Here is a 14,519-nt window from a genome sequence, read left to right on the forward strand (position 1 = left end):
ATTGGTAGAAGTGAAACAGAAAACATAGGTGGTTGAAAATAGTGGCACAAGAAAAAACAGAGGCCAGCAAATCCTGCACCTTCTCAGCCCACTGTCTTCATCAGCAGCAAATGCAACAGAGACAATCATAATAAAGTGGGGCTCCTGACTCCGACCAGACAATGCTGAACAGAGTTGGCCAGCAAACTGTTGCCTCGAGATAGAAGGCAACCAAAGAATTCTTAAGAAACCTGCTCCATATGCTTAAACAGCATCAGAGCATTCAGTTTTCTGAAATCTGGACAGTCATGTCTGTTTCTTCTTGGATTTGGCATCTAGATGGGGAATCTTTAGGGTTTGCCTGTTACCCCATAAAATGCTACCACAGACTGTTATTCATGGAAAACATTTTGTTTATTTAAGATTTATATACCTCTCCGTACTCTACGCAAGGTTAGACCTCTGCTTCCCACCAGATTGGTCTTAGCCATGTGACATTACATCACAGCTACATCATTAGATCCCGCAGTAGCAGGTATCTCTGATGTTAACTCTTTACTTTACTATGACAGTATTAAGGATTTTTGTTTGACCTTGAACTCCCTAGAATACCTCTTAGCGCATAGAAAGTCACAAGCTGATTCATAGCAAGTGCTGGAACTCATGGAAGTGATCTTCAGCTCTGAATATGAGAAAAAATTCTAGCAAAATCAAAAAGGCAACACTGAGGAGTTAGTATTATTTCTGATATTCTATTATAGGATTGAAAAGGCTCAACTTTGACTTATACAGACTGAGGGCCTGATTTTCGCTACAGATACGGAAAACAGGAGCCAGGGCTGTTTTTATGCAGAAATTCATCTCCAGTGCAAAACATACTGAATTTTGAATTTTCTCAGGGTGAGCCCTTAATTGATATGGAGATGGATTTCCTGTCCAATTAAAGCTAGTGGAGGAAGATTTCACTGAAGCTGCTAGTTTCCCTGAGGGAGAGTGTTTATACCAAAACCTGCCACTGCATCTTGTTTTCATTGTTTCAGATTCCAGACAGCACTGATATTTATTCTGGATCAATGCTTCCGTTTCTTTACTACTACCATTACCACTCCCATTTGCCATTTGTTCCATGACATATTTGTCATTGAATCTCCATACCTTCTAACCTATCCCTGACCTTCTCTTTTGCTCCACCTTACCATCACTTATTTTTAAAAAAGAATAAAACCCAATGTATTTTTACCTCTTCAGTTTGGAATGTTATATGATAATATTAATCTTTATTGTCACAAGTAGGCTTACATTGACACTGCAATGAAGTTACTGTGAAAATCCCCTAGTCGCCATACTCACTCCGGCACCACGGAGGGAGAGTTCAGGATGTCCAAATTAGCTAACAGCACGATTTTCGGGACTTGTGGGAGGAAACCGGAGCTCCCGGAGGAAACCCACATAGACACAGGGAGAATGTGCAGATTTCCCACAGAGTGACCCAGCCGGGAATCGAACCTGGAACCTGGGCGCTGTGAAGCAACAGTGCTAGCCACTGTGCTACTGAAACGTTAACTTTTGGAGTTGAATTGTAATTTCTTCCACAGACAGATAGCTTGCTCATTAGAATATATGAATGTAGGGGGGCAGCACGGTGGCCAAGTGGTTAGCACAGCTGCCTCACGGCGTCGAGGTCCCAGGTTCGATCCCGGCTCTGGGTCACTGTCCGTGTGGAGTTTGCACATTCTCCCCGTGTCTGCGTGGGTTTCGCCCCCACAACCCAAAAATGTGCAGAGTAGGTGGATTGGCCATGCTAAATTGCCCCTTAATTGGAAAAAATAATTGGGTAATCTAAATTTAAAAAAAAAAAAAAAAAATGAATGATTCTCTGATATTGAGGCCAAGTGTTCGTGCCGTCGTGAACACCGTCGCGTTTCACGTCGGCGTGAACAGCGCCGTCCACGCCGTTCCAGCCTCCTTATGCGGCCATAAATGGGCGCCGCGCCAGCCCGCGCATGCGCGGTTGGGCCAGCTCATTCCTGCGCATGCGCAGTAGGGCCGCGCTATCCTGCACACGCGCGGGGAACTTCTTACGCACGCCAGCCCCGACCCAACATGGGGTCGGTGTTCAGGGGCCGGCCGTGGTGGAAAGTAGGCCCCGGGGGGGGGGGGGGGGGAGAAGGGGAGAAAGAGGCCGACCCACCGATCGGTGGGCCCCGATCGCAGGCCAGATCCCTTCGGAGGCCCCCCCCAGTGAAGGAGCCCCCCTTCCCTCCACACAGCCCCCCTCCCCAAGCATTGCCGCAGAGTTCCCGCTGGCAGCGACCAAGGGTGAATGGCACCGGCGGGACTCTGTTGCATCGGGACGGCTGCACGGCCCATCCGGGCCGGAGATCGGCGGCCCCGCCGATTCCAGCGGCCTGCAGCCGGCGCAAATGGCACCGATTCTCCGCACCTCGGAGAATCCCGTGCTGGCGTTGGGGCATCGTGGTGCGGTTGCGGCGATTCTCCGGCCCAGCGCAGGGCTCGGAGAATCGCCCCCGTAATGTATGAAAAATGGCCACTTAAGGGAGGTGCCTTTGTACATTTATCACAGCAGGTTACAGACACCTTTAAGGGGGAAGATGGGGAGAAAACTAAAAAGAATGGGTAATCTCTGATGGAGACTTGAATTAATTAATTATCCCAAAATCATTATAATCAGGTTCAAGTAAAAATACACTGATTAGAATGTCCTAGACTAACAGTAATTTAACCAACTTCCAATCCATTTAAAGTTATAAGATAAATTTACTGGCTATTTTTTGTAAATTCAGTCACATCATAGCACATACAACTCCAGGGATTTATGGTATCTACAGCGTACACTTTCCTTGAAATCAATTTCAGATTTCATCAGGGAAAAAAATCATAAATCACTGAATTTATCACACACTTGTTCTGTCAACAACCAATGATCAGTCAGCATTAAAAAATCTAATCAAAAACAGAAAAAAATGTAGTGAGCAATGTGAATGGGGAGAGGGAGGGGGAGGCAAAAAAAAAAAAGAGTAAAATAAAATTGTACTCATTCATCAGCCTGAAGTGATTATTATAAGCCATGGATTATCATTCTGGGCAGTTTAGTAATTTAAATCCAGTGATTGGCTACAATGCAATCATTTACTCACTGGCATACATTATTATTGGTCTAGCATTTTTCTCAAAATGTTTTATCTCTTCGCCTATGCAAGTTACTGGAGTTGTTGGTCAAGTTCATCTCATGCTCCATCTAATCTCCAAGTACAAATGAGATTCAAGTGCATGTTCTTTATAAACCCTTTTCAGTTAACAGCTTAACTCTGGTAATAGTCTATGTTCTGGATGATTTGCACTTCTCTCCCCAACCCTCCCCAAAATCAAGAAGAAAGAAAAAAATTATGTTTCAAGCTACAGTGTAGTGAGGGGGAGTTGATTTTTTATTTTTTAATTTAGAGTACCCAATTCTTTTTTTCGAATTAAGGGGCAATTTAGCTGTTCATTTCTCTCATCCCTTACTCCCCTGGATATCATTGTTAATATTTTTAGAAAACCTATAGTTTTTATTAGAAGGTGGCCAATTCACCTACCTGGAATATGTTTGGGTTGTGGAGGTGAGACTCACACAGACATGGGGAGAATGTGCAAACTCCATACAGACAGTGACCCGGGCCGGGATTGAACCCAGGTCCTCAACGCGAGGGGGAGATGGATGTGTGTACAGTATAATCAAACACAGACAGCAATGCAGCAGTTAAATGGAGTCACAATCACATGGAGGATGAGGAAACAAGTTCCAATAAAAAGTATAGATTTTCTCAAAATATTAACAATGATATCCAGGGGAGTAAGGGATGAGAGAAATGAACAGCATTAATATACGCCTGGAGCATTTAAATGTCCTAAAGGATATCAGAGGAGGGCAGCACGATGGTGCAGTGGGTTAGCCCTGCCGCCTCACGGCGCCGAGATCCCAGGTTCAATCCCAGCTCCGGATCACTGTCCGTGTGGAGTTTGCAAATTCTCCCCGTGTTTGCGTGGGTTGCATCCCCACAACCCAAAGATGTGCAGGATAGGTGGACTGGCCACGCTAAATTGCCCCTTAATTGGAAAAAATTAATTGGGTACTCTAAATTTATTTTTAAAAAGAATGTCAGAGGTAACTGCACAGTAATGGGCACCGCAGGGAAATAAAAGCAAACAACCTATGGGAAATAAGCCTGATCGGTCATTGGTGGGGGCGTTTCAATTGGGATGACATTCTTCAAATGTGGGTTTGAGAGTTTCCCAAAGTATAGAAACCAATTTATTATGAGTGACAGGTGTGATACAGAGGTAGCATTCTAGAATCGATGCAAGAACGTTGTTGCATCAAATCCTATTTGAGAGACTTGAACAGAAAATTTGGGCTAGACTCTCAAGCAGTTCTGAGGAAGTGCTGCTTAGTTCACAGAACCATCATCCAGATGGATCATTGTAAACCAAGGCCCCAACTAGTTATAAAAGATCCTATGGCACTATCCAAGAAGTGGATATCCCCAGTACCTTTGTCAATGTTTATCTCAATGGACATCAGAAAAACAGATTTGGTCATTTTCACATGGTTGTGTTCAAATTGGTTGGGTTTCCTACATTACAGCAGTCAACATAATCAAAATTACTTCAATGGCTCTAAAGTGTTTTGGAATATCTCAAGGTCATGAACTATGAATGCATCTCTTTCATATTTAGTGGCAACAGAGTGAAATGTTTGCTTCCGTTTTTGAATGGAAATTGGAAACAGTTGATTGTGTTAAATTACTATTAGGGTTGGCTGCACCCTCATGTGGGAAGTCATTGTGTATTTAAAGTATAGGCATAGAACTTGCGGTTAGCAGCAATGCTGGCCGTGAAGCCTGTACTGACCTGATGACACTATGGAACATATTATGGGTGGCAGGGTGGCATGGTGGTTAGCACTGCTGCCTCAGTGCCAGGGGCCCAGGTTCAATTCCGGCCTTGGGTGACTGAGTGGAGTTTGCACATTCTCCCCGAGTCTGTGTGGGTAGCTCCAGATGCTCAGAGTGCAGGTTAGGTGGATTGACCATGCTAAAATTGCCTCTTGGGTAGCCAAACATGTGTGGGTTGGGTGGGGTGCTGTTTCAGAGGGTTGGTGCAGTCTCAATGGGCCGACTGGCCCCCTTCAGCACTGTCGGGATTCTGTGAATTCAATCAATACTGCTCATTTCTTTAGAGATCTCCCAATGCTTCTTTTTAAAATACTTTATTCCAAACTTATCCCAGTTCTCCTTAATCTTCACCACCTACCCACCTCCTTGTTCTCCCAGCTACCTGTATATGTCTCCGATCCAGCCCTCCCCTTCCACATCCAGAAGCAACATTCATTCCAACAGGGTATACCTCGACAACCTGAAGAATGCTTTCCAAACCTTCCGTGCAAAATTCCACACTTGCAGGTACCCAAACCCACTTCCTCTCGAGAGCTCTACCCTCTCCTTCAGTTTCTCTATACTGGCAAACTTCTCTTCCAGCTACAGATCCCTCACCTTAACTAGCCCTACCTTTCCACTTCCTATGCATGCCGTCTGTCCCCCCCACCTCAAATCCGTGGTTTTCACACAGCAACGTTAACACTGACATCCCTTCAATCCTAAAGTGCCTCCTCAACTAGTTCCAGACCTTCATTGTGGATTGCACCACTGGGCTCTCCATTTATTTCCTTGGCACCAGTGGCAACGCCGCTATCTCCATGAGATCTCCCAATCCTTGCTGAAAAAGAAATGGGCAGGGCAGAATCTCCTGGCTAAGCCCAGATTGTGCAGTAGAGTCGAGTGTGGATTGTGGGTTGGGGGGGGCAACATGCCTCCCCATTTTTTTTTTTTTTTTTACAGCAGTCCCTGGCCTATAGGTTATTAAAGTTCCAATTATTTTAATAAATGAGTGGATGGGGGAGGCAATGATGGTAAGGTGGATAGTCAGGTTGGGGTAGTTGGCTCAGGTTAGTTTGGATAGGTCGTTGGATGATCAGTGGATAGTCAGGGTGGGTAGTCGGGTGAGTAGTCGGGTTAGGTTACTGGAGAGCAGAGCTGGTTATGGAGTTCTCCAGCTGTTAGAGCGGGTATTCAACTGAAGGTGTGCTGGGAAAGTAGATAAAAGTGAGGTGGGTATTCAGGTTGGAGGTAATTGGCTCAAGTTGAGGGTAAGGTCAGAAGATAACTGGGTAATTAGGGCACATTTGTGTAATCTTGGGGGAAACAATCAGATCGGGTGGTGGTTGGGTCGAGTCAGGGAGATGATTGGTGGTGTTGGGGAAAGGGGGCAGAAAGAGGCACATCAGTTGGAGTTACATCAGGTATTAAACTGTATAACATTTCCAGGTGTAATACACGCATCACAAACGTCCAAACTATAAAAATGAATACAAGCACAAAATGGACACTCTTGTCCCAATTGGAGTCGAGAGGGCATTAGGTTTCCAGCCAAAATACATGGAACTACAAGAACCCAGAGCTATTTTCATGTCTGGACAAATCTTGACTAAGCCGTAAAAATGCAAATAACCTTTTGGACATAGTTTTTCTTTGTCATTAAAATGCAAATAATCCTAACCCTTGTTAATGGTGGCCTTCCTTCAACTCATTAAAAATACAGCTTTCACCATATTATTGCAGACTCTCCAACTCCAAACTTAAAATCCAGAAAATGTGTGTGAAAGGCTCTATCTCATCAAGACGATATGTGGATGAGTGCTACCCAGACTCTATTGTCTGACAATAGCCTAACCATCAAAGCCTATTTATGAGGGCAATGGAAAGAGAATGCTCTGATTAGATGACAGAAGCTGGGTTTCTGATCAGGGGTTTTAAGCAAGGCATATTCGGATTAGACAGGGTCAGAAACATCTGTGCCAGAAAAGGAAAACGAAACCCTGCCTAAGCAGTTTTAAGCCACATGCAGGTGGAGACCAGAGTTAGTCTTGAACTCAAGGAACAAGGCCAGGATTTTGCAATAGGTTTTGCTTGACTGGAGTGGAAGAAGAACATTTGCCACTATGAACATAATTCAAAAGCCAATTTGTCCTTCTAAAATTACCAAAATTACCAGAGCTCTAGTGGAAAAAAGGATTACAGACCTGCATCATTTCAAGTCTTCAACCCGGAGAAAAGCAAGTGTAACAGAGAACACTTGAAATCATAAGACTTAAACGAATGCTACTTACAAGCTTTTCTTTAGTGTGTGCATCTGTACATGTGTCAGAGTGGGCATATATTTGGGTGTTGAACAATAAAGATTTATCATTCTTGTGAAACCGATGAGAAAATGTGTGATTTCCCTGTTCCTGACAATTATAGCACTCAGGGATTTAAAATGTTCTTTATAAGCACACTATTTGGTCAGTAAAGAGGTGGAAATAAAGGGCATTCATCCCAATTATCTCTTCCTTTCCCTCGAGGCTAAGTATTTTTAAAAATAAATTTAGAGTACCCAATCATTTTCCCCCCCCCCCCAATTAGGAGGCAATTTAGCTGTCACTGTTTTAATAAAAAGATATGGCCAATCCACCTACCCTGCACATCTTTCGGTTGTGGGGGTGAGACCCACGCAGACACGGGGTGAATGTGCAAATTCTACACGGGCTGGGATCGAACCTGGGATCTCAGCGCCGTGAGGCAGCAGTGCTAACCACTGCACCACCGTGCTGCCCCTCACAAAGTAAGTATACAGATACGTCTAGTGTATCTGGCCCAAATCTCCACCCTGAGCTCAGGGTTGGAGGATCGGAGGCATCAGGGAATTAGCCAATTGGAAATTTAAACTTCCCAGTCAATTTCCACATAATGTCTGTGCTTCAGGACTTCTGCCGGGTCCTGACATGCATCTCCCGACATACGTCCTCCATCTCCGACAATCTGGAGACAAGAAGATTTGGGCCATAATATTCTTTAGCAAGACAAATAGATATGAAAAGTGATCTTTAAATAATATGACCCAGTTTTTCTGATTATTTGATTTAAGTTAAATAACTTCAGTACAACATTCAACACTGCACACAGCTCTGGAGAAGAGCGATTGCTCAGTCATTCAGGTCTAGATGATCCCAGGTGAATCGCCGGCATGGACTAAATTAATCGACTTCTATTAAGATTGTAATAGGTGAGCTATAATTATAGTGCCAGTTCCAGAGTTGGGGATGGTGAGGATGAGGTCAGCAATCTTGTACACAGCAATTACTGCTGGAATGATGCACACAAGGGGACAGATTTGATAGTTTGCTCTGACACCCAAAAGATAGAACAGCCCATCACACCAAATACCGTCAGATTTCAAAGAAATAAATCTTCTTCAGCGAGTTCAAGGCAGCTGTGCAGCATTTCTAGGACCTAGAAGGGGCTGGTTTAGCTCACTCAGCTAAATCACTGGTTTTTAAAGCAGACCAAGCAGGCCAGCAGCACGGTTCGATTCCCGTACCAGCCTCCCCGGACAGGCGCCGGAATGTGGCGACTAGGGGCTTTTCACAGTAACTTCATTGAAGCCTACTCGTGACAATAAGCAATTTTCATTTCATATATTCCAGCAATTAGTCAACACCATTGGCGAGTCAGGGAGGTAGGGAAATGGAGCAAGGGCAGTGGGTGGTGATAAATACCCTACACACATGCAGTTATATTTTACAATAGCTATTTAAAAAAAATTCAAAACAATGGCAAACGTCTTTCGCATGAAGGATTGGGTAGGGTGGGAAGACAGAAGAACCCACATAGCTGAACAATTTATTCCAACAGTTTTTAAAAATAAAGAAACACTGACAGCAGTTGTAAAATGTGTGAAAGTGGTGTATTATAACAATGGGAAGCTGAACCCTTGGCTTGGACTGAAATAATTTCTTTTTGCAGTACATTTCACTCTTTCCTCCTCCGTTTTGGTTCATACACACGATCTGAAACTATATTTTACTTTTGTTTTTCTATGCAAACATACACAATACATTCAATTTTAAATTTTAATTTGCTTGACAGAGATTCTGAAAAAGACTAATGACCACATTCTTTATGAACCATAAATTGAATACACCTTTATATACGAAAGGAGGATTTAAATGTTACTTACGGTCAAGTCCATTGATGTATCTCATTGTTATCTCGCAGTGTCCCCAGACTGCACTGACTATTGGGTACAGTTTTCTCCCTTTCAGACTTCTGAAGGCCACACCCAGATATTGTCCATCCACTATGAAACTCAATGTTCCTTCATCCATATCCAAAACCACCAAGAAACTATCTGGCAGCACAAATGATTCATCTGGCTCTAAAAACATCGGATAGGTTAGTCCTGGCTGATTTTTATTGTGATACAGCTTGTTGCGGCCCAAGTCCCAACCCCATGATTCATTATTGCTGCCAACTAATGAGGTGTATCCCACAGAATGCAATGGAGCTTCAGCCGTTGCCACACCAACCACGGCATGCGTTCCTCTTTGCCTTGTCGGCCACTGAATCTGCCAGACGTGAAGCCCTCTTGTGTACCCAATTTTACCTCGGATACAATCTGTGCTTTGGGCTACTGGATGTCTGTGAAAGGTTACCTTGTCATCTTCTTTTACAAAAATGTTCAGAGAGCGATCTTCATTGTTCCAGGCGTGTTTTAGCTGAACCTCCCGAGAAGCCGACGGCATATCTAGTAGCATATCAAGCCGAGTTGGTTTGCAAAAGTCAGGACCTCGTAACTCCCGCTTAACTGGCCGGTAGGCTGGTTCCCTCACATCCACAGACTTTATGTTCCCTGAGATTTTCTGGCCCATTTCTTGGCTCAAAAACCACCGAGAAGGTTGTTTTGGCCTATTGTTACCTCATGTAAGCACTTCAGAGGGAGCCAACAGTATGACAAGCAGAATGATTTATTTCCCCCTTTTGTAGCCTGAGCACAACTTTCTTCAGGGGAAACTCCTGAAAGTGAAAAGAAAAATCAAGTAAGCACCAACAAGATGTTTTTCATAGATAAATATTTCCCTCTCCACTAACATTTCATAATCAATGTATTTTGGATCATGGGAAAGAAATGTATATCCTGTACATCCATAGCTAATCATGTAGGTCTTGTTAGACTAACCAGTAAAAGAAAAAGAGGATGTAACTTTCCCATATTACTGTAAGCTCAGACAAAACTTCCTCCAATTCATAATGGGATACAGACATTCTCCACCTTTGCTTGTTCAAGCCTCTCCATATCTGAAGTCAGTGAGGAGATCACTTAGCGCTTTTAAAAAATTCTTTCAGACAGCTCAAATTTGATAGTAAAAACTACTTTTTCTGTGCCAAATTATGCTACTGTGGCTTGGATTTTCACCTAGTCTGGTTGACTCAGAAGCCCTTATAAAATATAAGGCAGATCCCAATTCCAGCATTCCCGCCCCCATTCCCAGGCTGTCTAAATTTTTGGGAGTGCCTTTAAAGGTGCGGACCAGTTCCGTAAAAAGCCCACATCTGGCACACCAAACTTGGCCAGCTACATTACAGTGATTGTCCTACGCTTCTGCTATTTTTATGGAGTCAGGCCAGGTTCTTAAAGAGTCATGGTTCACGGCCCCTCAAGGGAGCTGTGAACCATAGTCGGCATGAAGGGACTTTTAAAAGGCCAGTTTAAAATGTTCATTTCATGCCCACGAGCCAAACTTTGCCATTCCACCACCCAGTATGCCCACTAATGACCCTCATGGCAAGCTCAGTCTTCTACCCACCCTTCATGGTCCCATGTGTCCCCTATGCCAAGCACTGCCCTTCCAAGCACATCCCCATGGCCTTCCACACCAAGCAATGAAACTTCCATGCCCATCTCATGCCCATGCATTGGCACAGTGGCACAATGGTGAGCACTGCTGCTTCACAGCACCAGGGACCTGGGTTCAACTCCAAACTTGGGCGACTGTCTGTGTGGGTTTGTATATTCTCCTCGTGTCTGCACAAGTTTCCTCCGGAATCTCTGGTTTCCTCCCATAGTCCAAAGATGTGCAGGTTGGGTGGGGTTACAGGGATAGGACAAGAAAGTGGACCTAGGTCGGATGCTCTTTCAGAGGGTCGGTACTGACTCGATGGGCTGAATGGCCTTCTATATTGTAAGGATTCTATGGATTAAATCATTCTGCATAAGTGTACACACTAACAAACCATAAGTCTATAATCAAACAATATTTTCTCTGAGGCGCATCTGTTTCAACAAGTGTTATGCATGTATGGGCTGCTTGATGGACAGCTCAGGATCTCTGAGCCTTTCTGTCAATTTCACAATTGTTTACACAATATTTAAGTCAATTCAAGCATGTGTGGTTTTTGGTATTGATATTTTAAAGAAACTGGATGAATTGACACCTTAGTTTGTAACTATATGTTTATTTTCCAACATGGAGAAAATTATGAATGAATTACGTTAAAAAACCACATCCTAATGTCATGATAGCGTTCATTGGCTCTATATGGTGTGTAAGTAGATCAATTACAATAATTCAGTTAGATTTAGCAATATTATGTAAAAGAACAGAGAGAAATCAGGAGTAAAATTGTTAAACTGGGGAAGGGAAATTTTACAAAACTGTGAAGAGACTTGGCGGAGGTGGACTGGACAAAACTGGTATGGGTGGCATGGTAGTACAGTGGTTAGCACTGTTGCTTCACAGCATCAGGGTCCCAGGTTCTATTCCTGGCTTGGGTCACTGTGCAGAGTCTGCACATTCTCCCAGTGTGTGTGTGGGTTTCCACTGGGTGCTCCGGTTTCCTTCCACAAGTTCCAAAGACGTGCTTGTTAGGTAAATTGGACATTCTGAATTCACCCTCAGTGTACCTGAACAGGTGGCAGAGTGTGGTGGCTAGGAGATTTACATAGTAACTTAATTGCAATGTTAAAGTAAGCCTACTTGTGACAATAATAAAGATCATAATAAAGGATAAATCAGTGGTAAACTAGTAGGAAGCAATAAATGAGCAAACATGTCGCCTCTAAAAATAAGAATGGTACTGCCAAATTTAGACGTCTAGAAAAACACAGGTGAAGATTAACAGAAAAAGAAAGCTTATGATGGCTACAAAAAATTCAGCACTCCAGTTTGCCGCGAGTATAGAAAGTACTGCAATCAAGAAAAAAAAAAAATAAGGAAGTCAACGAGAGGGCAAGAAAAAATGTTAGCAGGCAAGCAAGAGTAAGAAAACTCAGATGTTTTACCAGTATATAAAGAGCAAAAGGATAGTTAAAGAAATAGTGGGACCTATCAGAGATGAAAGAGGAGCTTGCGTCAAGATGCAACGAATATGGGAAGAGCCTTAAATCAATTTATTTTCCCCATATTCATATGTTCCATATGAAAGGAAAGGGATGATGTGGATATAGTAATCCAAGAAGAGTAGTGCGGAATATTGGATAAAATAATCAGAACGAGAAAGGAAGTGCTAGAGGTGTTGGAATCCTTGAATGTAGATAAGTCCCCAGGGCCAGATGGATTGTTTCCTCGGATGTTGAAGGAGGTTTAGGGAGGAAATAGCAGATTCTCTGAGGATTATTTTCTAATTTTCACTAGAATCAGGGGAAGTGCCAGAAGACTGGAGGAATACAAATGTGGTTTAGTTGTTTAAGAAGAGTCTGAAGGAAATGCCAAACAATTGTAGGCCACTTAGTCTTACTTCGGTGGTGGGCAAATTGTCAAAATCAATCCTGAGAGATCAGATAAACTGTCACTTAGAAAGTCATGGACTATTCAGCGATAGTCAGCATGACTTTAAGGACAGGCCATGCCATACAAATTTGATTGAATTTGTTGGGGAAGTGAAAAGGAGGATCAATGACGGTAGTGCAGTGGACGTTGCCTACATAGATTTTAGTAAGGCATTTGGCAAGGTTCCACATGGCAGACTCGTCAAAAAAGTAAAAGCCCACGGGATGCAGGGCAATGTAGCAAATTGGTCCAAAGTTGGCTTAGTAACTGCAAAGAAAAACAAAAAAGAGTAATAGTCGATGGCTGTCCTTGCAAATGGAAAGCTGTTTCAAGTGCTGTTCCGCAGGCTTGGTGTTTGGACCCCTGCTGTTTGTTTTATGTATTAATTATTTTGACTTGAACATGGGGACGCAATTGAGAACGGCAGGCGACACAAAAATTGGCCGTGTAGTGAATAGTGCAGAGGATTGTTGTAAGCTCAAAAATGACATAGATGGGTTGGTGGAGTGGGCAGAAAAGTGGCAGATGGAATTTAACTCTGTTAACTGTGAGGTAATGCATTTAGGGAGGTCAAACAAAAAGAGGGAATACATAATAAATGAGAATATACTTAAAAGAGGTAGATGAAGTGAGAGATCTTGGCGTGCAAGTGCCAGAGTCCCTAATGTAGCAGTTACAGGTAGATAAGGTTGTAAACAAGACATATGGAATGCTTTCCTGCATTGGCATAGGCATGGAATACAAAACTAGGGATATAATCTTGGAACTGAATAAGACATTGGTGAGGCCACAACTGGGGTGGTATGTGCAGTTTTGGTCACCACATTACAGGAAGGATGTAGTTGCTCTGGGGAGAGTGCAGAGATGGTTTGCTAGAATGTTGCCAGGGCTGGAGAATTATAGCTACAAGGAAAGATTTGAGAGGTTGGGGATGTTTTCCTTAGAACAGAGAAGGCTGATGGGTGACAAATTTATGAGGGGTAGAGAGAGTAGACAGGAGCAACCCATTTCCCTTGGCAGGAAGTTCAGGGGTCATTGATTCAAGCTAAGTGGCAGAAGGATTAGAAGGCACATGAGGAAAACTCTTTTATGCAGATGGTGGTGGGTGTCTGGAATTCACTTCCTGAGTTAGTGGTAGAGGCAGAGACCCTAAACTCTTAACCCGGATCTGCACCTTAAGTGCTGTAAGCTGCAGTGCTATTGGCTATGGGCAGGAAGATAGGATTAGAAAGGGCAACCGAGTGTCTTTTGGTCGGCACGGACAAGATGGGCTGTATGGCCCCATTCTGTGCTGTATCATTTCTATCGTTATAAAGGACATAGGTTGGCTTGGTGTCATGATGAGCCATGGAGGTGGGGGTGGGTGGAAGTTCAAAGCTTGGCATGGGGGCATGCGAGGCCATGGGTGGAAGTGTAGGGCTTGGAGTGTTTAGAGGATGAGGCGGTGTATGGGGTGAGGACTGAAGGACGTTTGTGATTTATTTTAGCTGCTACAATGTCCCACTGCACTGCAGTGGGTCTCTAAACACCCTTTGGGCTTTGGCACATGCAGCCCTTAGTTGCCTCTGGATGTTTGCCGGATCAGCTGGCCTGATCCCAGCCTGCATCCACCCCTGGCAATGTAGATCACTCCTTTGCTGGCACTTTCTCCCATGAGGAATGGACCAAGCCAGAAATTTTCCCAATGCACGCCACCCGTCTGGAGGATGAAAATCCAGTCCTCCAGCACTGAATTCTATTCAAGGGAAATTAACAAAATTGTACTGAAATTTATAATGTAACAAATCAAATAATCTTTGCAATGTGAGAAAATCCAAACAGATTGTCTGAAACATCC

General features: G+C 43.6%; 1 protein-coding gene across 3 annotated transcripts in view; it reads right to left on the minus strand.

The window, feature by feature from the left end:
• Positions 1–14,519, minus strand: part of LOC119976097 (SPRY domain-containing SOCS box protein 1-like) — a 247,738-nt gene that overhangs the window by 102,998 nt on the left and 130,221 nt on the right. For all 3 annotated transcript variants that reach the window (XM_038816252.1, XM_038816253.1, XM_038816254.1), the window contains exon 2: positions 9,094–9,929. In XM_038816252.1, the coding sequence (XP_038672180.1) occupies positions 9,094–9,784 (691 nt within the window). In that variant the 5' untranslated portion in view covers positions 9,785–9,929. The remainder of the gene's footprint in view (positions 1–9,093; positions 9,930–14,519) is intronic.

Source organism: Scyliorhinus canicula, chromosome 13 (genome assembly GCF_902713615.1).
Source record: "Scyliorhinus canicula chromosome 13, sScyCan1.1, whole genome shotgun sequence".
Lineage (NCBI taxonomy): Eukaryota > Metazoa > Chordata > Chondrichthyes > Carcharhiniformes > Scyliorhinidae > Scyliorhinus > Scyliorhinus canicula.